At 47.8% G+C, this 24,545-nt stretch overlaps 1 protein-coding gene and 1 long non-coding RNA gene across 5 annotated transcripts; one reads left to right on the forward strand and one right to left on the reverse strand.

Moving 5' to 3' along the window:
- Positions 1-971: 971 nt before the first annotated feature.
- LOC143696135 (uncharacterized) lies at positions 972-8,030 on the reverse strand. 4 transcript variants are annotated; one of them, XR_013185543.1, is made up of 10 exons: positions 7,095-7,129; positions 6,967-6,994; positions 6,548-6,879; positions 5,406-6,470; positions 5,266-5,307; positions 5,127-5,170; positions 4,970-5,013; positions 4,848-4,888; positions 4,650-4,766; positions 972-3,038 (listed from the first exon to the last, which is right to left on the reverse strand). XR_013185543.1 is itself a non-coding variant. In XM_077191432.1 (10 exons), the coding sequence occupies exons 4-10, from the start codon at positions 5,444-5,446 to the stop codon at positions 2,999-3,001; spliced, it is 369 nt and encodes a 122-aa protein (XP_077047547.1). In that variant the 5' UTR covers positions 5,447-6,470; positions 6,548-6,879; positions 6,967-6,994; positions 7,073-8,029; the 3' UTR covers positions 972-2,998. The 4 variants fall into 4 exon arrangements, 3 of the variants coding, with proteins under 3 accessions (XP_077047547.1, XP_077047546.1, XP_077047548.1); XM_077191432.1 differs by having other exon boundaries at positions 7,073-8,029; XM_077191431.1 differs by having other exon boundaries at positions 972-4,766; positions 7,073-8,030.
- A 10,134-nt stretch (positions 8,031-18,164) lies between these two features.
- On the forward strand, positions 18,165-24,242 carry LOC143696137 (uncharacterized). Its single transcript, XR_013185544.1, has 2 exons — positions 18,165-19,048; positions 22,054-24,242. It is a non-coding gene; the product is annotated as an uncharacterized LOC143696137 (long non-coding RNA).
- The last annotated feature ends 303 nt before the right edge of the window (positions 24,243-24,545 follow it).

Consider the following 24,545-nt stretch of genomic DNA (forward strand, 5'->3'; position numbering starts at 1 on the left):
AAAAGACAAAGAGAGAGAAGAAGAGAGAAAAGAGAGAGAGAAGCAGAGAGAAAAGAGAGAGAGAAGCAGAGAGAAAAGACAGACAGAAGCAGAGAGAAAAGACAGACAGAAGCAGAGAGAGAAGACAGAGAAGCAAAGAGAAAAGACAGAGAGAAGCAGAGAGAAAAGACAAAGAGAAGCAGAGAGAAAAGACAGAGAGAAGCAGAGAGAAAAGACAGACAGAAGCAGAGAGAAAAGACAGAGAGAAGCAGAGAGAAAAGACAGAGAGAGAGAAGGAGAGAGAAGCAGAGAGAAGAGAGAGAGAAGCAGAGAGAAAAGAGAGAGAAGCAGAGAGAAAAGAGAGAGAGAAGCAAGAAGAAAAGAGAGACATAGGAACAGAGAGAAAAGAGACACAGAAGAGCAGAGAGAAAAGACAGAGGAGCAGACAGAAAAGACAAAGAGAGAGAAGCACAGAGAAAACACAGACAGAGAACCAGAGAGAAAAGGGAGAGAGAAAAGAGTTGGAAAAAAATAGAGGGAGAGAACAGGGACAAAGACACAAAGAAGAGGAGAGAACAGAGGGAGAAGACACAGAGGGAGACAGAGAGGGAGAAGAGATAGATAGGAAAAGACAAAGAAGGGACAAGAAGACAGAAGAATACACAGGAAGACAGAGTGAGACAAGAAAAGGAGGGTGGGAGAACTGAAGAAGGACAGGAGTTAGAGGGAAAAAGAAAGTGGTTAGGATTAGAGTGAAGGTGAAAACTTAGGAGTGGGCTGAAAAAAGAAAGGACTAAGAGCAAAAAACACAAACGGAGGAAAAGGAGAAGGTGGAGAGAAAAAGAAGCGAGAGGACTGAGATAGACAGTTATAAAGGCAACATAAACAAAGGGTTAGATATAGATGGAAGTTAAGGGAGAAATAGAACAGTAAAGTGAGGAGCAAAAGGAAGAAATGCAGTGGAAAGAAATGACAACGCCGCACCAAAAAAAGACAGGAGCCACGGTGGGGGTAGGGAAGGGCAGGGGGTATCTTTATTAAGGGTGACTCAACTTTATTAAAAGAATGTTTTCATTTATACATCAACAAAATACATGGAAACAGTGTATACAAATGCAAGTGCAGATACAATCCATAGACGCACTGGTAAAAATCGAGTTTACATACAGAGCAATACAGGGCAAGGCAGCAGCTAAGGCAAAAGCAATACAGAGCAATACAGCAAAATGCAGCAGCTAATGCAAATGCAATACACAGCAATACAGAGCAATACAGCAAAATGCAGCAGCTAATGCAAATGCAAAATACACAGCAATACAGCAAAATGCAGCAGTTAATGCAAATGCAATACACAGCAATACAGAGCAATACAGCAAAATGCAGCAGTTAATGCAAATGCAATACACACCAATACAGAGCAATACAACACATACTAACACAAGATGATAACCTTCTTCTATTTTCATTGCAGGTTGATTTATTGTCACAGGACACGCAAAACAACAAAAGCACACAGAAAACAACACTCATCTACCATTAACACCCCCTTCACAGGACACACAAACTCACCATCGCTGCCATCACAACTGCTAAATTACACCCCAGTAATCATTGCTCCTCGGGAACATGGTTCCCGGGATCACGAAAAAATCCTCCTGCCTGACGAAAACCCCGGTCCCTGGACGGTCCGCGCCCGAACTTTGGCGATGAACGTCGCCTCGCTGACCGACCGGGACCCGGGAAAAAAAAACCCAGCCGGGGGGGAAAAAAAAAAAAACCCCCCGGCTGGGGATTTTTTATTCTAAATTTAAAAATGAGTTGAAAAACCTGAAAGGCAAAACTCATACAAGGTTACAACCCTACAACCCTTCAACACACACACACTGCCTTCAGCTTACACACACACCCATGCTGACTCACACCTCAAACTCTCTGCTACCCCTCGGCACGGACTCCCGCCCCTCCTCGGGAACCTGGTTCCCGGGAGGCCCCGAAAAATCCTCCTGCCTGACAAAAACCCCGGTCCCTGGACAGTCCGCGCCCAAACTTTGGCGATGAACCTCGCCTCGCTGACCGACCGGGACCCGGGAAAAAAAAACCCAGCCGGGGGGAAAAAAAAAAAACCCCCCCGGCTGGGGATTTTTTATTCTAAATTTAAAAATGAGTTGAAAAACCTGAAAAGCAAAACTCAGACAAAGTTACAACCCTAGACCCCTTCAACACACACACACCCACACTCGATCGGACCTCAACCGCTCCGCTGACCCTCAGCACGCATTCGCGCCGCTCCTCGGGAACGTGGTTCCCGAGAGCGCCCAAAAAAAATCCTCCTGCCTGACGAAAACCCCGGTCCCTGGACGGTCCGCGCCCAAACTTTGGCGATGAACGTCGCCTCGCCGACCGACCGGGACCCGGGAAAAAAAAACCCAGCCGGGGGGAAAAAAAAAAAACCCCCCGGCTGGGGATTTTTTATTCTAAATTTAAAAATGAGTTGAAAAACCTGAAAAGCAAAACTCAGACAAGGTTACAACCCTACAACCCTTCAACACACACACACTGCCTTCAGCTTACACACAAACCCATGCTGACTCACACCTCAACCTCTCTGCTAATCCTCGGCACGCACTCACGCCCCTCCTCGGGAACGTGGTTCCCGGGAGCCTCCTAAAAATCCTCCTGCCTGACAAAAACCCCGGTCCCTGGACGGTCCGCACCCAAACTTTGGCGATGAACGTCGCCTCGCTGACCGACCGGGACCCGGGAAAAAAAAACCCAGCCGGGGGGAAAAAAAAAAAAAACCCCCGGCTGGGGATTTTTTATTCTAAATTTAAAAATGAGTTGAAAAACCTGAAAAGCAAAAGTCACACGCACAAGGTTAAATCCAGTCAGCATGCGCTCACACACCCAGACAGACACGTGCTGTCACTCACGCTCCTCCCGCTTACGTGCTCGGTGTGGCCCTTACTCGAGACGCTGAAGAGAGCGCTTCCACGCTTCCTCTGGCTGCCCCTCCTTGATGTCAAATGGTAGATTCTGGGGAAATTGGGAGCCTCGGGGACCTGTGAGATGACAGAAAGCGGTCAGTGAGTGGCTATCTGACAGCTAGGACTTGTCCCTGCTCTGACCGATAAATTTTCTACCCAAAACCCCATTAAAGACAGATGAACAGTAAAGTTTTTATACCTTTTCTACCTAACTGTGACTACGTGCCAGGACAGGGCAGCTCCGAGCATAAGTGGTACAGTGTAAGTACATACAGTATAAGCCAGCATAGGCACACACAATATAAGTACATACAGTATAAGCCAGCATAGGTACACACAGTGTAAGTACAGACAGTATAAGTACATACAGTATAAGCCAACACAGGTACACACAGTGTAAATAAGTACATACGGTATAAACCAGCATAGGCACACACAATATAAGTACATACAGTATAAGCCAACACAGGTACACACAGTGTAAGTACATACAGTACAAGTACATACAGTATAAACCAGCATAGGCACACACAATATAACTACATACAGTATAAGCCAACACAGGTACACGCAGTGTAAGTGCATACAGTATAAGCCAACACAGGTACACGCAGTGTAAGTGCATACAGTATAAGCCAGCATAGGCACACACAATATAAGTACATACAGTATAAGCCAACATAGGTACACACACTGTAAGGACATACAGTATAAGCCAGCATAGGTACATACAATATAAGTACATACAGTATAAGCCAGCATAGGTACATGCAATGTAAGCCAGGACTTGAGAGAGCTCTCTGGAAGATGAATTCTTGAACCCTATACCCCCTGGGAAGATGGAACCTATAGAACTCCTGCAGTCACGTGAGGAGGGTGTAAGATGCTCCCTCAGGAAGTCCAAGAGAATGGCGTGGAAAAAAAGGCACTACCAAAGCCGGTAGTGAGAAGGAAGATGGATGAGAGCATCTTGTCCCTGTGAGACGTTCCGGTCTCAAAGTAAAAATGCAAAGATGCCGGAATAAGGGATATCCGGAAAGGAACGTGAAGTAGAATATGGCCTACGTGGCACGGAATAGTGCCGATAAAGCGTCGAGACGTGAAAAAGGCCTGTGACGCGAAAGACAATGGACACGGACTACATAACACAGACACGGACGACATAACATAGACACAGATGACATAACAGAGACGAGTGACAACTGCCTGGCACTGTCCCCTTAGGAACCTGAGATTGCTAGTGCAAGATCAGCCAGAGGCTGATGATGCCAAAGGAAAGGGAGCCCTATGACGATGGCACGTGATGATTAAATGTAACTCGTCAAAAGAGGTTAGTGCTGAAGTAGTTAAGAGGATGCTCGAGAAGCTCGGCGAGCCTAGAGAAGGAAGCCGACTGCCGGGTGACCGTGGCCGTAGCTCTGGACGTGAAGGGGAGCTCCTCCGAGGAAAGGTCCGTGACGACGTCGGGCCGAGGGAGGCGGACGACACGAAGTACGCGGAAATGTGGAGATGGGTCGGAACTGCCCTGCCCGGCAAAGGCTCTGGCGAGGCTGAGGGGAAACCCTCTCCCTTTACTTCCAGAGAGCCCACCCCGCTACAGACCTGTCCCCTAAGCTGACATCTGATTGCCTCCTGTGAGAGTAAAGGTTTTTCCCCTTCCCCCGACCGCTGGCCCCGACACTTAGCTTTTGGAAGAGGAGCGGACGAAATCCATCCTCGGTCGGACGTGGACGTGGAGATGCTCTCTGTGGGGGCTTCGGTGCTGCCGTTTCCAAGCTTTGGCTACGAGCCTCCTCAGGGTGCCTAAGACAAAATAGAAAACCTGACTATTGCCCTCAACAACAGTAATCCCCGGGACTCCTCCGCACCACTGCCCCGGCTCACCTCAAATCTTGATTTGACTCTGAAGGGTGCCCGGAAGATACCTGCAAAGAGAAAAGGTACACGCTTAGCATGCTGCTGTTTAACGCTCACCTATGGGTCAGCCTGCCTAAACTCTGACTCACCTGCCCTCCTCTGTTCCTTGGCGTGCCTAGGGCAGCGACGGCACCTGCAATGAAACAAAGCAGAAAAGCATGCGGATATTCTGTGAAAACACAACCTCCCAAGCAACCTCCCAAGTCTGACAAGGATGCCACGCCGATACCTTAAGCTCTCACCCACCTGACATGGGCGTGCTCGGCCAGGATAGATGGCAAGTGGACCACCTAAAATAAAAGAAACAAGAGGAGATGCTTAGAGCTCCACCAGAAACTGAGAACTCAGCAATAACAACTGCTTCTGTACGCTAATCAATGCTCACCTTGCCCACTCAGCCTTGACTGCTGCTCTCGGCCTTGACCTCCTAAAAAGAGAAACAAAGAACAATGCTGTAACAGCCACCATTTATGCTTCCTCTGCACAGACAAATGGAGACTGACCTGGTCAGGGCAATCCCCTCACCTGGGATGGGGGGCTCTGCCCTGGATTTTATCCTTCTGCATCTGAAAGAAAGTTAGGACAAAAGTCAAAGGGCTGCAGGATAACTTAAGAGCTCCAGATATCTTGTGTCCATCTACACATTGCACCTAGAGCCCAACCACACCCCACATTACAAATTTCAAGTCCCCGGGACTTCTCCTACTGCACCAGGCTATGCGGCAGGGCAGAGCAGCTCCGGCACAAATGTGTGCAGACACCCGTGACACAGGACAGACAGGACACGACAAACAACAGGCACACAACACAGACAGAAATCTCTGGGCAAGAAGGATGACTGCAAGGACTGAGAAGATGCCAAATGATATGACCGAGGGGAGACTGATGGTGGGCTGATGAGGCTCAGAGAAACCTGGATGAAGAAGATGCTAACCAAATGATTAATTCCAAGAACTGCAAAGATGGATGCCCGAGAATCCTACGGCCAGAAGCCTCTACCTGCCCTCACGTTCTTACAAGTCCTAGTCCGCCATAATGGATCCTGGCGGGGCAGAGCTGCCCATACAGCTCAGAACAAGACCTGAAAAGACACCTGACCGGATGCTGCTAAAGAGACAAGACAGTCTGATGCCTGTCTGAGCTCCTGAGTCCAAAGTTCTACGGCTTGGCTGCCAGGCCGAGGAATGCAGAGATCGCAGATGCTAACAATGATGCCAGGGTTTCTGACAGGCCCCTCCAAGGCCTAAAGTAAAAGACATGACATAGCCAAACAACACAGTACAAAATAGACAAGTGACACAATACACACCGGGACTGCTCTGCCCTGCGCACCTCAGCACTGTGATCCAAAGTCAGACTTTGCTTTTATGGAGCCTAAGGGGCCGCCTAATGGACACCCCCAATCTCCAAAGGAGACTCAAAACCCCTCCCAGTAATTCCCAAACCAGCCCCCTGCTTTCATCCCCCCTGTGGGTCGTGGCCCTCTACTTATCTCTCGCACAGCTGGGGATGCCGGTCTCAGGCGCGAAGAAAGGCCACCTCGTCAGCCGGGAAGGTCCTGCTGGCACCGGGCTGGGGTCTCTTAGACAGCTGTATTAAAGAAAACCAAACATCAGTGCCCGATCTTGGCAGCCCATCGGCCAAAACCCCACAAGTCTGCTACTCACCCTGCTCCTAAGAACGCTCGGCTGCTCGGGCCGCACGCTTCGGGCACGCTCGGAGACCGAGGCCGTCGTCACGGGGGGTGCCTGGGTTAAGAGGAGATGAGGTGATTTGGCATGGCTGAAACCTGAGTGGACCCTCGCTCCTCCTCCCTACTTCCCCGACTCACCGCAACTCCTGGGCAGCTGCCCAAGGCCACCCGGATGGCACCTTTAAATAGAAGGGTTCAGGGCTTCATTACCAGGTCCTGTAATGCATCCACAGGGCTCACACGTGCAGGGGACCCGGTGCATCCGCCGGCTGGTGACGGGAGCTTGGCATACCCTGAGTGGATTGCCTAAAGCACAAAAACGAGAAAGGAAACTTAGAGCAGCACCAGAAACTGAGATCTGAGCAATAACAGCTACTTCTCTCCACTGCTCACCTTGACTGCTGGTATCCAGATTTACTTCCTAAAAAGAAAGACAAAGAACAGAGCTGTAACAGAGTCACCGCATACACTTCTGCTGCAGAGACAAATGGTGCCTCACCTGCTCGGGGGAAACCGCTCACCCAGGATGGGGCCCTCTGGCACACATTTAATCCATCTGAATCTGAAAAAAAAGTCAGGACAACAGTCAAACTGTTGCAGAATAACTTAAGAGCTCCAGATATCTTGTCTGCATCGACAAATCCCACCTAGCGTCCAACTACACCCCACATTACAAACTTCAAGTCCCTGGGACTTCTCCTACTGCACCAGGCTATGCGGCAGGGCAGAGCAGCTCCAGCACAAATGTGTGTGCAGACACCCGTGACACAGGACAGACAGGACGTGACAGACAACAGGGACACAACACGGACAGAAATCTCCTGGCAAGGAAAATGGCTGCGAGGACTGAGAGAATGCAAAAGGAGATGACCGAGGGGAGACCGATGGTGAGCTGATGAGGCTCAGAGAAACCTGGAGGAAGAAGATGCTAACCAAATGATTTATTCCAAGACCTGCAAAGATGGATGCCCGAGAATCCTACGGCCAGAAGCCTCTACCTGCCCTCACGTTCTTACAAGTCCTAGTCCGCCATAATGGATCCTGGCGGGGCAGAGCTGCCCATACAGCTCAGAACAAGACCTGAAAAGACACCTGACCGGATGCTGCTAAAGAGACAAGACAGTCTGATGCCTCTCTGAGCTCCTGAGGTGAAAGTTCTACGGCTTGGCTGCCAGGCCGAGGAATGCAGAGAGCACAGGGGCTAACAATGATGCCAGGGTTTCTGACAGGCCCCTCCAAGGCCTAAAGTAAAAGACATGACGCATCCAAACACACATAATACACAAAAGACAAGTGACACGATACACACCGGGACTGCTCTGCCCTGCGCACCTCAGCACTGTGATCCAAAGTCAGGCTTCGCTTTTAGGGGGCCTTAGGGGCCGCTTCATGGACACCCCCCCACCTCCAAAAGGGACTCAAAAACCCCTCCCAGTAATTCCCAAACCAGCCCCCTGCTTTCATCCCCCCTGTGGGTCATGGCCCTCTACTTATCTCTCGCACAGCTGGGGATGCCGGTCTCAGGCGCGAAGAAAGGCCACCTCGTCAGCCGGGAAGGTCCTGCTGGCACCGGGCTGGGGTCTCTTAGACAGCTGTATTAAAGAAAACCAAACATCAGTGCCCGATCTTGGCAGCCCATCGGCCAAAACCCCACAAGTCTGCTACTCACCCTGCTCCTAAGAACGCTCGGCTGCTCGGGCCGCACGCTTCGGGCACGCTCGGAGACCGAGGCCGTCGTCACGGGGGGTGCCTGGGTTAAGAGGAGATGAGGGGATTTGGCATGGCTGAAACCTGAGGGGACCCTCGCTCCTCCTCCCTACTTCCCCGACTCACCGCAACTCCCGGGCAGCTGCCCAAGGCCACCCGGATGGCACCTTTAAATAGAAGAGTTCAGGGCTTCATTACCAGGTCCTGTAATGCATCCACAGGGCTCACACGTGCGGGGGACCCGGTGCATCCGCCGGCTGGTGACGGGGGCTTGGCAGGCTCAGAGTGGATTGCCTAAACCACAAAAAAGAGAAAGGAAGCTTAGAGCAGCACCAGAAACTAAGACCTGAGCAATAACAGCTACTTCTCTCCACTGCTCACCTTGACTGCTGGTATCCAGATTTACTTCCTAAAAAGAAAGACAAAGAACAGAGCTGTAACAGAGTCACCGCATACACTTCTGCTGCAGAGACAAATGGTGCCTCACCTGCTCGGGGGAAAGCGCTCACTCGGGATGGGGCCCTCTGGCACACATTTAATCCATCTGAATCTGAAAAAAAAGTCAGGACAACAGTCAAACTGTTGCAGAATAACTTAAGAGCTCCAGATATCCTGTGTCCATCTACAAATCCCACCTAGAGTCCAACTACACCCCACATTACAAACTTCAAGTCCCCGGGACTTCTCCTATTGCACCGGGCTACGCGGCAGGGCAGAGCAGCTCCGGAACAAATGTGTGCGCAGACACCCGTGACACAGGACAGACAGGACGTGACAAACAACGGGGACACGACACAGACAGAAATCTCCTGGTAAGGAAAATGGCTGCGAGGACTGAGAGAATGCAAAAGGAGATGACCGAGGGGAGACCGATGGTGAGCTGATGAGGCTCAGAGAAACCTGGAGGAAGAAGATGCTAACCAAATGATTTATTCCAAGACCTGCAAAGATGGATGCCCGAGAATCCCATGGTCAGAAGCCTCTACCTGCCCTCTCGTTCTTTCAAGTCCTAGTCCGCCATAACGGATCCTGGCGGGGCACAGCTGTCCATACAGCTCAGAACAAGACCTGAAAAGACACCTGACTGGATGCTTCTAAGAAGACAAGAAAGTCTGATGCCTGTCTGAGCTCCTGAGTCCAAAGTTCTACGGCTTGGCTGCCAGGCCGAGGAATGCAGAGATCGCAGATGCTAACAATGATGGCAGGGTTTCTGACAGGCCCCTCAAAGGCCTAAGGTAAAGGAAATGACATATCCAAACACACATAATACACAAAAGACAAGTGACACGATACACACCGGGACTACTCTGCCCTGCGCACCTCAGCACTGTGATCAAAAGTCAGGCTTTGCTTTTAGGGGCCTAAGGGGCCGCTCCATGGACACCCCCATCTGCAAAGGAGACTCAAAAACCCCTCCCGGTGGGTCCCTAACCTGCGCGCCGCTTTCATCCCCTCTCTGGGTTGTAGCCCTCTACTTATCTCTCACACAGCTGGGGATGCCGGTCCGTGTCAGGTGCAAAATAAGACAGCTTCAACATCTGGGAAGTTCTTGCTGGCACTGTTGTTCAACAACTCCCTGTTGTTTCTTAGTCAGCTACGTGAAAGAAATGCAAATATCAATGCACGATCTCTGCAGCACACTGACCAAACCCAATAATTCTGCCACTCACCGTTTTCCCAAGAATGCCCGGCTCCTGGGGCCGCACCCTTCGGCCGCGCTCCGAGGCTGATGCTGTTGTCACAGGGTAAGCCTGGGGTAAGAGGAGACGAGGTGATGTGGCGCTGCTGAAACCTGAGCGGACCCTCGCTCCTCCTCCCTAGTTCCCCGACTCACCGTGACTCCTCAGCCATTGCCAAAGGATACCCTGGTGACACCTTTAAACAGAAAAGGCAGAGGCTTCATCGACCAGTCCCGTGATTCTTCTGCAGGGCTCGGGAGAGCGGCGCACCCGGTGCGTCGGCCGGTTGGTGACTGGGGCTCTGCGTACTCCGAGTGGATTGCCTAAAGCGCAGAAACAGGAACGGATGCTCAGAGTTGCACCGGAAAGTGAGACTGGAGCAATAACAACTCCTTCTGGACACTACTCAATGCTCACCTTGCCTACCTCATCTTGACTGCCGATATCCAGCTGTACCTCCTAAAAAGAAAAAGAACAGTGCTGTAACAGAGTCACACTTGACACTCCCCCTGCAGAGACAAACTGTGACTGACCTGCTCAGGGGAACCTCCTCACTCGGGATGGATGGATTTTGCCCTGGATTTTATCCTTCTGCGTCTGAAAGAAAGCGAGGACAAAAGTCAAAGGGCTGCGGGATAACTTCACAGCTCCAAACATCTCTTGTCTATCTAGGAATATCATCTAGAGTCTGGCAACGCCCCACAAACTGCAAGTCCCTGGGACTTGTCCTCTTGCAGCAGGCTATGCGGCAGGGCAGGGCAGGGCAGCTCCGGCACAAATATGTGCGGACACCCGTGACACGGAACGTGACAAACAGGGGGACGACAAACGCAACACATCATGCTTGTGGTGAGGGCCTCGAGGGGAAAAGGCAAAAGGGACCCCAAAGACACACTAGGTAACACGGTACACCGGACAACACGACGTGGACCGGAACTGTTCTGCGCTGCCTGCCTGAAAGCTGCCATCAAAAGTAGAACCTCTCCCTTTAGCTGTCCTAAGAGGCCCCTTGGAGAAGATTGCTTTTCCCTCTGCTAATTTTTAAATCTGTCCCAGGAACTCCCAACCCCCTACTCTCCAATCTCCAGGCCATGGCCCTGACTTATCTTTTGGATGATCGGTGATGTGGATCCACATGGCACCTGAAATGAGTCTGCCTCAGAGGGCCCCGTGATTGCCTGTTAGCCTCTCGGTCAGCTACAATAAAGAAAAACAAAACCAAAGTATAACTACAGAGTTATGTGGGCCAAATCCCAGCAAGTCAGCTACTTGCCCTCTCCTGAGTGTGCCTGGCTCCTTCAGGCTCCAGCTTCATCCTGATTCCAAGACTGTGACCATTATTATGAGTGGCACCTGGGTTAGAGAAAGGTAAAGTGAAATAGCATTCCTATGAGTGCAGTGGATGACCTTGTGTGCTGTAAGACATGCGAATGCCTCTGCTAGGCTTCTAAAAAGCCTTGGGTGGGGGGCTCAAATAATCACCCTTTCTCACGCTGCTGCCTTCAAAACCACCCCCCCAACAATAACTCCTAACTGGATACCTGCTCAGCCTCCCTCTCCTAGTCACAATCCTCAACTCACCTGAAGCCTCAATCTCAAACATCATCTTTGACACTGGGCAGATCCCTCTTGTGACAGGATGAATCTGCTGAAAAGTGTTGTAGTTGACACAACCTGGAGCCTCTGGAAGCTGTGCTCTTCCTAAAAAAAATACAAAACAAAATAAGAACAAAACCAGAAATTACAAATGCATTTTACTACCCCTAAACACAAAACACAAAATTGTGAACTTAAATACTCCCTGTATTCTATGCTGTTTTCTTCACAGTATCTTCAAAGTCTCTGTTGCTTTAGGTACCCGGAAACACCTACTGAAAACAAGCTGAGATAAGCTGAAAGAGCCTCTTGACTGAAATGAGAAGAGAGCTCTTATCCTAGCACATCCCAGAGAGGGAATGAACCCCCTCAGCAAAAGCTGGGGTTAATATACCCCTGATGGTGCCCGCCTCTCGTTCCCATGGCACCCAGGAAAAGGGAGGGGGCTGATCCCACCGGGCATAAAAGCCCTCAGAGAAGCTACAGCTGTTTGGCTCCTCTGACTCAAATTCAAGGGGAGCAAAGGGCTTGTTGTAGAAGAAAACTCTTTAGAAAAATAACAGCACTTTCTTTTTTACAACAACTACTCGGAGTAAAAGGGCAGAAAACTGGTAAGAAATATAACTTTCTGTTTAGGCAGCATAACTAGATAAATTGGGTAATTTGCTGTTAGCTTACTTATAATTATTCCTTAGTGGCTCCTAAGTAGTACTTCACGTCTGACTGAGCTGGGTAGAGAAGAATGCTTATGATATGAATAGTCTAAGTCTCCTTGGGACCTCTAATTAGGCCTATCTACATTATAAGTAAAAATAAGAAAAATAAAACTTCCCAGGCAGTGTCAGGGTTAAGTGCATGCCAGGCTCACCCTGCTCTGAGGTACTTGATCCTACGGCACAGAAAGAAGGGCCCTGAAATGTAGTTTTAAACCCTTAAAATGCTGAAAAAGGCAGAGCTTCCTTCCAGTGCACACCTTAAACAGAGGAAACGGGGCAGCTACCTCTACTGAAACTAATACAATGGCAAATAAATAGCTTCTGCCCTTTAATTTATTCTCCTTAAGTACTGGGAAAAGAGCGGTTTTCATCACTTTAAATCTCTCCAGTGATGAAAAAAGAGGGATTTTTCCCTCAGTTCAAACTCTTATGGAGGGATAGCTGGGCTTCTCCCTCAATTTAGGCATCAGGACAACAAAAAGGGGCCGGCTACCCTTAATTCAAGCCCATAAGAAACCTTTTCAATATTTTCCCCTTCTACTTAAACTGGAAAATAATAGAAAATGAGGACTCCCTGTCAATTAACACCCCTAACAGCATAGAAAAGGCAGGGATTCTTTCAACTGAGACCATTAAAATTGCAGGGGAAGCAGAGTCCCTCCCAGTTTGAACACAAAAAATAAAGGAAAAGGAAGCTTTTTGCCTTTTTTCTAAACCCTTTTTCTCCTAATAACCCCTCTCCTTTCTGGGAGTGCTGTGGAGGGTCTGGGGGCTCTGGGGAGGGACTGACACAGTAAAAGGGGAAAGTTGAAAGCCCTCTCCTGGAACCCCAAATGTTGCCTACCCTGCTCAGATGCTGCCCCTTGGCAAAAGGGCTGTTCCCTTGGCATTTTCTCAAAGTGATGCTCCGTGCCCGGGTGGGTCCAGCTGCTCCCTAGTCCGTGCTGGATGCTCCGACCGTAGTTCCTGGAGGGACCCTTGGGATGCCCCGTTAGCCCCTCTGGACTAGCGGCTCCCTGTGCGGGTGTGCCTGGGTAACCCTCTGAAAGCAGCTGGGCACATGGGGGGCTGCTAGACCTTGGAGTGGGCTTGAGGTGAAGAAAGGTCCTGTGATGAGTTCCTTCCCCTGCACAGCCCTTCGTCTGCCCCTTAAACCATGGGCTGCCAGACTTTCCTTTCCAAGGAAATTAACCGTCTTTCCTCTCTGTGTGCCCGTGGCCGAAACTGCGATTCGGCCTCCAAAACCTCATGGACCGCGGCTGCCGACGCCGAGAACTCTTGCCGCCCTTGGAGTGCCACGTGCCTCCTGCGAACGGACGTCGACGTGCAGCGGGGCTGAGTTTGGCTTTATGGGGAAGAGGGCCGGTGCGGGATTTGCTCCTGCAGGAGCAAAGCTGCCCCCGCCGAGAACTCGGGCTGCCCTGGCAGTGCCGAGCACCTCCTGCAAACTGGCGTCGGGAAACACGGGGGGTGAGTTTTTCTGTGCGGAAGTTCTCCCAGACCAAAGCTGAGAGCATCTAACCCTAACCACAACAACTTAGCTGGGTCTAAAACTTACAACCTTCGGACTGGCAGCGTGGGACCCAACCCGCTGTGCCACTGCTGGCCCCTTTCTAAAGCATTCCACTGCAGTCCCAAAACTCTGCCTTTTTGAAGGGTGTTTTCTCTGACCCTGACCATAATCTTCCAAATATGCCAAAGACTCATAAAATGGCTTTGAAAAAGCCCCAACAATACCCTAAGTAGTCCCAGAAAAGTCCCTTCCAAAATCCCCTAAATACCTTTAAAAGTCCTGGAAAGAAACCTCACAAAGACGTGCTCAGTCTCCGAACTCTACCTCTTGCTGTCTAGCCCACAGATGTCGTCCCTACCTTTTTGCAGTGGGTCTGTTGTCCTCTGAGGGTTCTGTCATTGTGCTGCTGTGTGAGGGTTGCTGTCTGGTCTCGCTGTTAGGGTTGCTGGGTTGTGCTGCTGTTGGGGGAAAAGGCTGTTTTCAGGGGGGCTGCTTCGGCTGAGGTTAGGGCTGGGGTGAGGGGTGGTACAGCTGTACCTCTGTACCCTTGATCTCCACTGGACTGTCCAGCCCTCAAGCCCTCTCCCTTTACCCCTCAACCGGTCCCTCTGCCCCCCAGCCCTCAGCTCCTGTGTGTCACCCTTAACCCCTCTCCTTTGCCCCTCAGCCCCCAGCTTCTCTGTGTCACCCTACAGCTGCCCCTGCCACCCTCAGCATCTCTGTGTGTCACCCGCTGTCTCCTCTCCCTGTTCCTCCCTCAGCTCCCAGCCTCTGTCACCCTCAGGCCCCCACAGTGCCCCTCGAGCTGCCCCTCAGCCTCCATGTGTTGTGCCATGAAAAGACCCTAAAAAAACCTAAAAATTCCCTGAAAACCTCCTAATCTTCAAAATGTCCTAAAAACCCCATGAAAACCTAAAAACAGCCTCAGAATGCTGTTAGAATACACTGGAAATATCCTACTTTTAAAAAACCCCTAAAAATCCCCAGAGAACCTTTAGAAATCCCTAAATATACCCTAAATAGTCCAAAAAGAGCTCAAAAAATACCCTAAAAATTTCCTCAAAAACCCTAAAAATACCCTAGCCCTAAAAAGTCCTCCACATACCCTCAATAGTCCTAAAAAACCCCCAAGAACACCCAAATCCCCCCCCAAACAATTCTTAAAAGTACTAAGAAAGCCCTTAAAATACCCTAACAAAATCTTTTAAAAGCCCTGAAAAAGCCCTAAAAGTATCCTAAACGTTACCAGAAAATTCCAGGAAAACTCCTCCAAAAAAGCCCTAAAATATCCTTTTAAAGCCATGAGAAAAACCCTAAGAACACCCCTAAAAAACTGCTCAGCACCCAACTCCTACCTGTCACTCTCTAGACCACAAACACCATTGCTACCTTTTTATTAGGGTTGCTGCCTGCAGCTGCTGGGAGAGTTCTGGGGCTGTCCCAGTATTGGGGTTACTGCCTTGTGCTGCTGTTGGAGAAAACTGGGGTCCTAGGGGTGCTCTTTAGGGTGACCTTGGGGTTGGGTTGAGGGCTGCTGCACCTGTACCCTAACCCTACCTGGTACCCTGTGTCCTTTGTACCCCTAACCCTCGGTGTGAGCTCTCCATCTGTCAAGCCTCCTCCTCCTTGCCTCTCAGCCCGCAATGTCTGCGTGCCCCCCCGAGACCTCTGACATTGTCCCTTGGCCCCCTGGCCTCCACCGTGCACTCTCCACCTGGTTAGGGGTGGTTTTTAGGGTAAGGTTAGGGGTGGTGTGAGGGCTGGTTCACCTCTCACCCTCAAGCAGCCCCCACTTTGCCCCTCAAGGCATCTGCTTCCCTTCACTCTCTTCTTGTCACCCTCAAGCTCCCTCCTCCCAGCCTCTCAGCATCTCTGTGCCACCCTGGAGCCCCCCAGTTGCTCCTAACGCCCCCTTCTGCCTCTCAGCTCCCCCCATCCTCTGTGTCACCCTCCAGCCCCCTCCCCTCAGCCCGCAGCCCCCTGTGACACCCTGCAGCCCACAGACGTTGTCCCTGCCTGTCTCGCCTGGGTGTTGTCCTGCTGCGAGAGCTGCGCCGTCCTCCGAGGGTTCGGGCTCCTGCGTGCTGCTGGAGGGGACTCACGGGTGGGCGGTGGGTGAAGTAACGGATGGAACGGGAAGTGTGGTGGGACGGGTTAAGAGCGGAGTGTGAGGGATGGAGCAAGGGCGGGCTGGAAAATAGAGTAGGGTTAGGGGTGGAGAAAGGGACGCAGCAGCAGGGGGCTGAGGTGAGGAGGTGACTGTTAGGAGGAAGCGTAACTCCGTAACTCCAAGACCCAGTCTGCAGCCATCGAGAACTCTGAGTGACCTGGGAACGGTGAACGTCTTTGGCAAACTGATGTAAGGAAACTGGGGTGATGAGTTTTGTTTCCCGTGGAAAAGGGATGGCATCTCTGTCCGTGGGCCTGCACCCTGCCCAGGACCTTTGATCTCCAGTGGGCTGCCACCTCCTAAAATTCCAAACATCGCAGGTGAGACAGGGGGTTGCAAATTTTACTCGGGGTAGAAACCAATTTTGGATTTAGCTGAAGTCTGCTGGTGAAACTTGTGTAGTCTGTTAATTGGTGTGCTTGCAAAAAGGCCTGCGGAGAGAACAAGTTCGAGGCTACTGTTGGAAAAAGTGAATCTGGGTTACAACCGAGTGCACGGCCTCGTCCCTGTGTGAGTAAAAGTTTGAGGTTTTGCTGGCAGTGTCACCAAGTGCTGAGGGGTCCCCTGGTCGATAGGGCAACTCGGGAGGGTTTGCTTCAGGCTTTGCTTCTGAAAGGTGTGAGAAAAGCAAGCATCTCTGAAGCAGATGAGCCCCCTCTTGCCTGTTGAAGTGTTGGATAAATCAAAGATAAACCTCAAGGTCCCTTCCCACCCAAACCATTCTGTGATTCTTTGCCCTGGAGGCAAGGGTGCATCTGTCACCACACTTCTCTTCACAGAGAAAAGCAAGGCACAATTCTTCCCAAGAATATTTCTGGGATTCACATTCTCTGAACCTCAGAGGAAGGAAAAACAATTCTTATCTCATTTGCTGTGCCTGTGTTTGTGCCAAAGTAGAATGCAACGTGGAGATTGTTCACCCAAAGTGATGGTGTTTTGTTTCCTTGGCCTGTCGGGGCCAAGTGTGTGTGTGTGTCAGGACTGTTGGGTGACAGTAACGAGTTGTGTGTGGTGTGTGCAGGGTTTAGTACTTGGCAGATTCAGTTTAGATGTAATGTAATATAGTATAATAAAGTAATTAGTCTTCTGATAAGGAGAATGCAGATTGGACATATTTGCACATATGATATTAAAGGACACATGAACCACCTTTCTGTGAGACAAAGACACAAGACTTGGCCCATCCCTAACTTAGGACACAGCTAAAAAATAATATATAATTTTTAATCTATTTTTGAATAACTCTAAAACTAATGGAAGATGATATAGCTATTTTATCTGGCAAGCTTCCGTGCAAAATTTCCTGCTGATTCTGGCTTAGACGGATGGAGATTTGGGAGGAGGGGGAAGAACAAAGTGCCACGGGGCTTTATTGGATGAGCCTTGAAAGGTTTCTGCAAGCTTCTATTGCAAGGTTGAGGAACCTTGTGTTTGTTAACTTCAGTTTTGCTCAGTGTTTTAACCCTGCTTTATCTCCTGTGGTCCAGATGACACACTCACACATCTTTAGAAAATTCAGTGGGATGCTCTTCAAACATGTGACTTTGCTCCACTGAGGGCAGAAACTTGATGGTTTTACCTCAATCTATGGTTTTTCAATATTGCTATAGAAAGTGCTTTTCTGTGAAATGTCTACTTTGGTTAGATCATGCAAATTGAGTGGTGGCTACTTCTATAAGTTGAAGAGTAAGAATAACTCAGGAATGTTTCATCATTTGTCTCTGCACTGGTCAGAAATGGTAATTTGAACTCCAATCTGTAGAAATTTAGCAAAAGAAGTTGGACACTCGGAGGATAAAAATAGAAAAAAATACTTTGGAAGGATTTTTCCTTGCTAGTGAGTGAGTTTCTACCTGTAGGAGCATCGGGGGGTAGCACAGTCGGGACGGACGGAGACGAGAGATCTCTGAAGCCAGGTCGTGGAACTTGGGGTTTATTGCAAAGGGCCTGGGTGCAGGGGCCTGCTGGGAGCTGCCAGCCACAGCTCAGAGCAGGCCTGAGAGAAGAGAGGGGGAGAGAGGATGAGAGGCAAGAGAGAGCAAAAGCATAAGAGAGTAAAAAGGGGTAAGCGAGTAAAAGGTCAAGAGAGTGAAGTTCCCATTACAATACAAAAAATCATCTTCTGTGTTGAATAGTCTACTTCTCACTAACCAATCTAGTACAATACACAAATCCTATAGCATTTCCATACGGCCTATAAGAATCACTACATTACCATAATGTGTTACATTTTAAACCCTAAAAGCTCCTCTTTGGACCCCTTCTGCCAAGCTGGTAGGGTCTGCTCGGCCCCTTGGAGCTGTCTGCAGGCAGAGGGTGATGTTTCATCAAAGGGGATTACCTTCAGCTGGCCCACACCATTGTTTTCCTGTTGTTCAGTAACTGAGGGATCTCAAAGCTCGCTTTCATTTCAATCTTGCTTATAGAAATATTACCTCATCCATTCCCGTTTGTTCCCCCACTCGTTCGCGGCTGCCCCAGCCCTTGTGCCGGCTCCGGCACGGTCCGTCTGTCCTGGTCCGTCTGTTCCGGTCCGTCTGTCCCGGTCCCGGCCGCCTGGCCCGCGGCCGCTCCGCTGGCCGTGCCGGCGGAAGGGGCGGGGGGTCCGTCCTGCCGTGTGCACCGTGGGTACCGCGCTGACCGCACCGAGGGGGCGTCCCGTCTGTCCCATCCCCGGCTGCCCTGACTCTGCTCGGCTCCCGCCGCTGCAGCCGGGGTCAGTCGCCGGCTTTGTCTCTGCCGGATCAGCCGCCGTGAGCCATGTGGGGCCGATCCACGCTGCAGCTCGGTCTGCACCGGAACAGCCCCTGGGACGATCCCGGCTGCAGACCCCGCCTTTGGAGGACCGAGACCCTGAGCTGTGCCGATCCCCTCGGGCGATTCCCCCTGCAGACCCCGCCTTTGGAGCACCCAGACCCTGAGCTGTGCCGAGCCCCTCGGGCGATTCCCCCTGCAGACCCCGCCTTTGGAGCACCCAGACCCTGAGCTGTGCCGAGTTCCCCCGTCCTGCCCTGAGCTCCCTTGGTAACCACAGCTCCGGCTGCTCAGCAGAACTCTCTAAAGGAATCACCTTATCGAAACACTAAAAGTTCAGGTAAAAGAAAGCCCTCTCCTGATTCTTCCTAAAAATACGGGAGAAAAGCTATAGAAGATAAAAATCCAAAAAGAATGGGATAAAGGGATTGGTCTATTTCCATTAAAAGAGGTTCCCATAGGAGGGGGCGGACCAGGGTTTGGAAATGCTCCTTTGACTTCGTCTGAGGTCTGAAATTTTAAGAAATAAATAAAAGGAATATTTGGAGGATCCCATAGGCATAGCTGAACAATTAGACCAATTTTTAGGTCCAAACATTTATATTTGAGAAGAGATGAGGTCTGTAATGAAAATAATATTTTTCTCAGGAAGAAAGGCAATTAATCAGAGCAGCTGAAATAAAAGCTTAGGAAAAAAGATAATCTGTGGGGACCCCCAGAGAAGACAAAATGCCAACTGTACCTCCTGAGTGCGGTAAAAATAATAAGGAGGGGAGTAAACACGTGAATAATTATCGTAATTACATAATCAAAGGAATAAATGAGACAGCATATCAAAGGCAAAATCCAGGGGAAAAAAAGTTTTTAAGGGACAGCTTTTAGAGGGGAAAGAAGAAACTTCAGCTAAATAGATAAACGAACTTAAGAGAAATAGGAAAATGGTCCTAAGTAAGCGGAAGATCTGAAAATCTTTAAAGAGATGGGCACAGAGGAGGAATAGGGAGGTCATAAGCTCTAATTTTTTGGGGGGGACAAATACTATCTGGAGCCTGTGATAACTTTAAAAGTGGGTCCCCAAGAAGAAGAACTGGAATTTGTAATAGACACAGGGGCAGAGAGAACCTGCCTGTTAAATATTCCAAAAAGTTATAGTGTGAGCAAACATATAGTGAAAGTAACAGGGGCAAAAAGAGAAAGTTTTAAATTTCTGCTCATTAAAGATGTACTAATTGAGGGAAGAAACTAGAATTTGGATGGGAGATGTCTTATTGGTCCCAGGGGCAGGTAGCAATTTATTGGGAAGAGTCTTACAAGTGCAATTAAGAATAGGAGTTATATCAGAAAATGGGAAAATGACACCTAGAGTTTTAAAATTATTTAAAAGAGGATGAAGAAAAAAAAAAAAACAACAAAGAAGTTTGAGGTGGGGAAGGAAATAGGGGAGGATTAAATATCGACCCCATAAGGGTTACAACTGAAAGAGAAGATTGTCCCGTACGTGTACGTCAGTATCCTGTATCTTTAGAAGGACTAATAAAGGATGGGGCATTAGAACCTTGTATGTCTCCTCATAATATCCCTTTTCCCCCAGTAAAGTCTGATGGGAGTTATAGACTAGTATAAGATTAAAGGGAGGTTAATAAAAGAACTCAGACTCACTACCCAGTGGTAAAATATCTTAGACACTTAATAAATAAAAGTAGCTAGAAAACCAACCATGAGAAAATTGCAAGAATTTTATTCATTCTCCCTCCCTCTTCAAAGAGAGAGATCAGAAAATTACCTAGATTATTGAAATATTATAGATTGAGGGGTACGCACAAGTAGCAAAATTCATGTATGAAAAAAATTTACAGAAGGAGATGATGTAAAACAGACCAAAGAAGGTATTGTTAAATTAAAAGAGTTAAGTTAAAACTAGCCTAAGTACCAGCTTTAAGCTTACCTTTGTTAGAAAAATCCTTTATCATTTATACATAAATACAGAAAATGGAGTACCTCATAAAATTTTAATTCAAGAGTAAGGAAGAGTAAAAAAATATCTAGTAGCTCATATATCAAAGATGTTAGACTCAGTAAGCCACAGCTAGCCAGTAGGTATTTAACAGCTACTGCAATCCTAGTAAAAGAAAGTTGTAAGCCTACTCTTGGAAGTAATTTAGTTAGGTTCACCTCGTACCATCTGAGGTCTGTTGAATTTATAAAAAAAAAAAAAAAAAAAAAAAAAAAAACAGGTAAGAAAGTTGAAGTAGGGAGGTGGTTAGCAAACTCTGAGATGTTAGAATGTGAAGTGATGACATCTTGGTGCTAGAAGAGAGCAGAAGTGTGAATGCGGGTTTTTTGCATGAAAGGCAGGGAAGTGTCTTAACACACGGTTGTTAGGAGGTTATTCAATGCCGAACTGAGGTCCAGAAAGGGTTTAGCAGAACGGGCCCTCCTTGAAGGGAAAAGAGGAGAAGTTGACTAGAGAAAGGAAAAGAATGTCAGGAGCACCTGGGGACGCCAAGTTTGGGGTTGTCAAGGTTGGGAGGTGTCTGACCGCTCCCTACGAGCGGCAGGGTCTCGGGGGCTGCGGCAGGCACCGATCCGTGGAGGTGACCCGGCGGCGGTGCTGGCAGCAGGGGACACACGGGTTTGCCAGGCAGGAGCGCGCTGGCTCTGTGGCGGAACTGCCAGGGGGGCTCCCAGACTGCCGGGGTCCTGAGTCGAGGATGGCAGCGTCGGCCCCGGTAAGTGGGCCGAGAGAGAGAAGGAAAGAGAAAGAGAGAGAAGAAGAGAGAGAGAGGGCAAAAGGGACCCAAGGCTGCCCCCAGGGTCCCCATGCCCGTGGCTGTTCTCCCCTGCTCCGGCCCTGCAGCGAAGTGGCAGCACGGCATTGACAGCAAGGCCGTGAAAAGAGCGGGAGGGGGGCTAGCACTAAAAGATAAAATCAAAGCAGAGATTGCTGACTCTCCAAACCTCACAAAGTGGTTTGTTTTTCTTAAGTAAGAAGGTTTTTGGTCTTTTCTTTTGTGTGTTTTGTTTGCTGTTAAAAAGAAGTTTTTTGTTTTTTGGTTTTTTTTCCTGAAGAATGGGTTTGTAAGGCTAAAACAATTAAATGCTGCCCAAAAAGTAAAAAGCAATAGATGTGATACATCTAGTGTTAAAATTGGTCTAGCTTTTCTTATTTAACTAACTGTAACTCATAAAAAGAAGAATTTGCCTCTGCAGCTATTAGCACAGCTGGATAGAAGAAGAAGAGGCTGCTGTGGAAAAAGCTTTTAGCTAAACCCAGAAAGTTTGGAAGAAAAGTGAATGGTAAAAGTTAATGCAGTATTATCTTACTTTTATTACTATGCTATTAAGAAGTCCTATCCAGGTACTACCGAAGCAACAATCAGAATCACGGAAAGAGGGTGAATTCATGCCAGCAGAATCAAAGGACTATCACATTTAAACCGGGTGATACCAAACTGACTTTCCAATGGGGACTGAGTGGTAATAGTTTGGAAAAAGCAAAATGATCCAAGAAATGTACAAAGAATAACACTGAATTCAGAAGTAAGACAATGCTTATACCACTGGTTTCAAGCACTGCCTGAATAAAACATCTCCTTAGGGAGGAATACTCCAGATAGAAGGATCAAGCCTGTTTTTGTGTTCTGACCTTAGCCTGAGAATTGTACAGGGGAGAAGGGGAATTACCATTTCCATCAGTAAACTTTATTTGATTCATTCCAATACTGGACATGCTAGCTGGGTTATAAGTAAATGCTTGAATTGTGAGAATAATTAGTATTGTAGTTCACAACATTTATGCTCTTATTGCAAAAAGTGTTCAAGTAATAACTTAGGTTTGTGGATGGGAATTATTAGTGCCTGTTGAATGAGAGATACCTGAAGAATGGTAAGAGACCACAGTTAAAGGGTGTCAAAACCAATTTGCCTGGAAATTAGTTAAGAGAAAGTGACAAGGAAATAGAGGGCAAGACCAGATTGGCCTCTGTATTTTGCCACCAAGAAGATCAAATACACCTGCTGTGGGTTGCAACCTCACAGGCCTGGGAGGTGGGAGTATAAGGCATACTGGACCTCTGTTATTCCTGTTTCTGGCATTCATTTGTTCTCTTTTCCCTTTCGGGATACCAGCAAGATTGTGTCACAAATGCTGCAGAAAGCATCACGTGGAAAGAAACCAAAGTTCCTCTTTAATTACACACACCTATGTCAACAGCCACTGTTATGACCCATCCAAATTAAGAACCTGTAGGCAAAATGGAGTAAATTATTGGATTACAAGAAACTTAGGAAAAAGTGGTAATAGATTTGGAATTGAATGTCCAAAAGGAGAGAGATGGATTTGTTTTACATTTAATCTTGAAGATACGGTTCGAGATTTGGTAAAAAAACAAATAATAAACGAAAAGGTAAAACCAGCACAGCAACTTAACTCTGTATTGACCCCAAATTATCTATAGAGTCGTATTACAAGACTCCAAGCAGTTATGGAAATGATAGCAAATGGAGCTGCCCAGGCATTGGAATTAATATCAAGTCAGCTAAGCCAAACAAAAACTGTAGGGTATCAGAATAAGTTGGCTTTAAACTATTTATTGGCCAAGCAAAGGGGTGTTTGTGGAAAGTTTAATATATCAAACTGTTGAAAATTGATGACCACAGAAAAGTCATTCTACAAAAAGCAAAAGAAATCAAAGAAGAAAAAAATATATATGCATATAATAATCCAGGTACCGGTCCAAAAATTAGAAAACAATGTTAAAACCTAGCTGGTAGGGTAATGTATTAGAAGAAATTAAGGTCTTTCATTTTATGTGTTGCAACTATTTTTATATTTCTTCCTTGTGTAATCCCCTGTTTTATTTTGCCCGCATAGTCCAGAAGATGCAAGTAGATAAGAAATATTGCTCAAGCCAAAGGATTTACAAAGAATAAGAGTGGGGATTGTGAAAAATGCGTGTATTTTATGATTGGCTTTTTGGAAATATTAAAATTAATATTATATGTGTTGTGTTAGAAAGTAATGCTGTATTAATTCTCTTAAGTAGTGTGTTAAATATAGTTTTAGGTTACAAAAACTGTTAAAATAGAAACGATGCTATGTAAGATACTTTTTTTAAAGAAAGGACTTGCAGCGAGACAGCGGCCACAGGACACCTGAATCTTTCAGAGAAAAAGAATTTATTGCCCTCTTATCAGAAGAAACGAACTTCTTCCCGCCTCCAAGGCACCGTTAGGATTAGAAGGAAGAAGCTGATGATGACCAGACAGAATCCTGTATTTGAATGGAATTTATGCATCATGTATGAAGTGTATGACTATGCAACAGGCTATTGCTTTTAAAGGTTAATCCTTTGTTAACAGGGGTCCTTTTTCGGGCTCATGCTGCCCAGAAAAAGGTACCCGGACGTCTGTAACTCTCTGTTTTTGTTGTCTCATATTGTCCTAATTCAAATTGTCCAAATTATTATTACTCTAATTGTATTACTATTTTTTATAACCATTTTATTACTATTAAACTTTCAAAAATTTTAAAAGCAAGTGCTTGGCGTTTTTCACACCAGTCTGTTAGTTGAAAATTATCAAAAGATTTTTGTGAGTTTTCTAATTTTGGCATTAATGCTGGCGAATTTTGAGGATTTACTGTCTCATTTTGGGTCGAGAAATCTGTCCCAAACACTGAGCTGGAGCTATTTGGGAACAGTTCTTTTTCGAAATTCTTTTGTGTTGGGATGAAACATTTGCAGGGGCAAAATAATTCTCTGTCTGTCCTGTATTTATTAAAGCAGCTGTCATATTCCAACCTCCTCCTCCTCCTCCTCCTCGTCGCACGGTTTGTG

This window comes from Agelaius phoeniceus, chromosome 29 (assembly GCF_051311805.1).
Source record: "Agelaius phoeniceus isolate bAgePho1 chromosome 29, bAgePho1.hap1, whole genome shotgun sequence".
NCBI lineage: Eukaryota > Metazoa > Chordata > Aves > Passeriformes > Icteridae > Agelaius > Agelaius phoeniceus.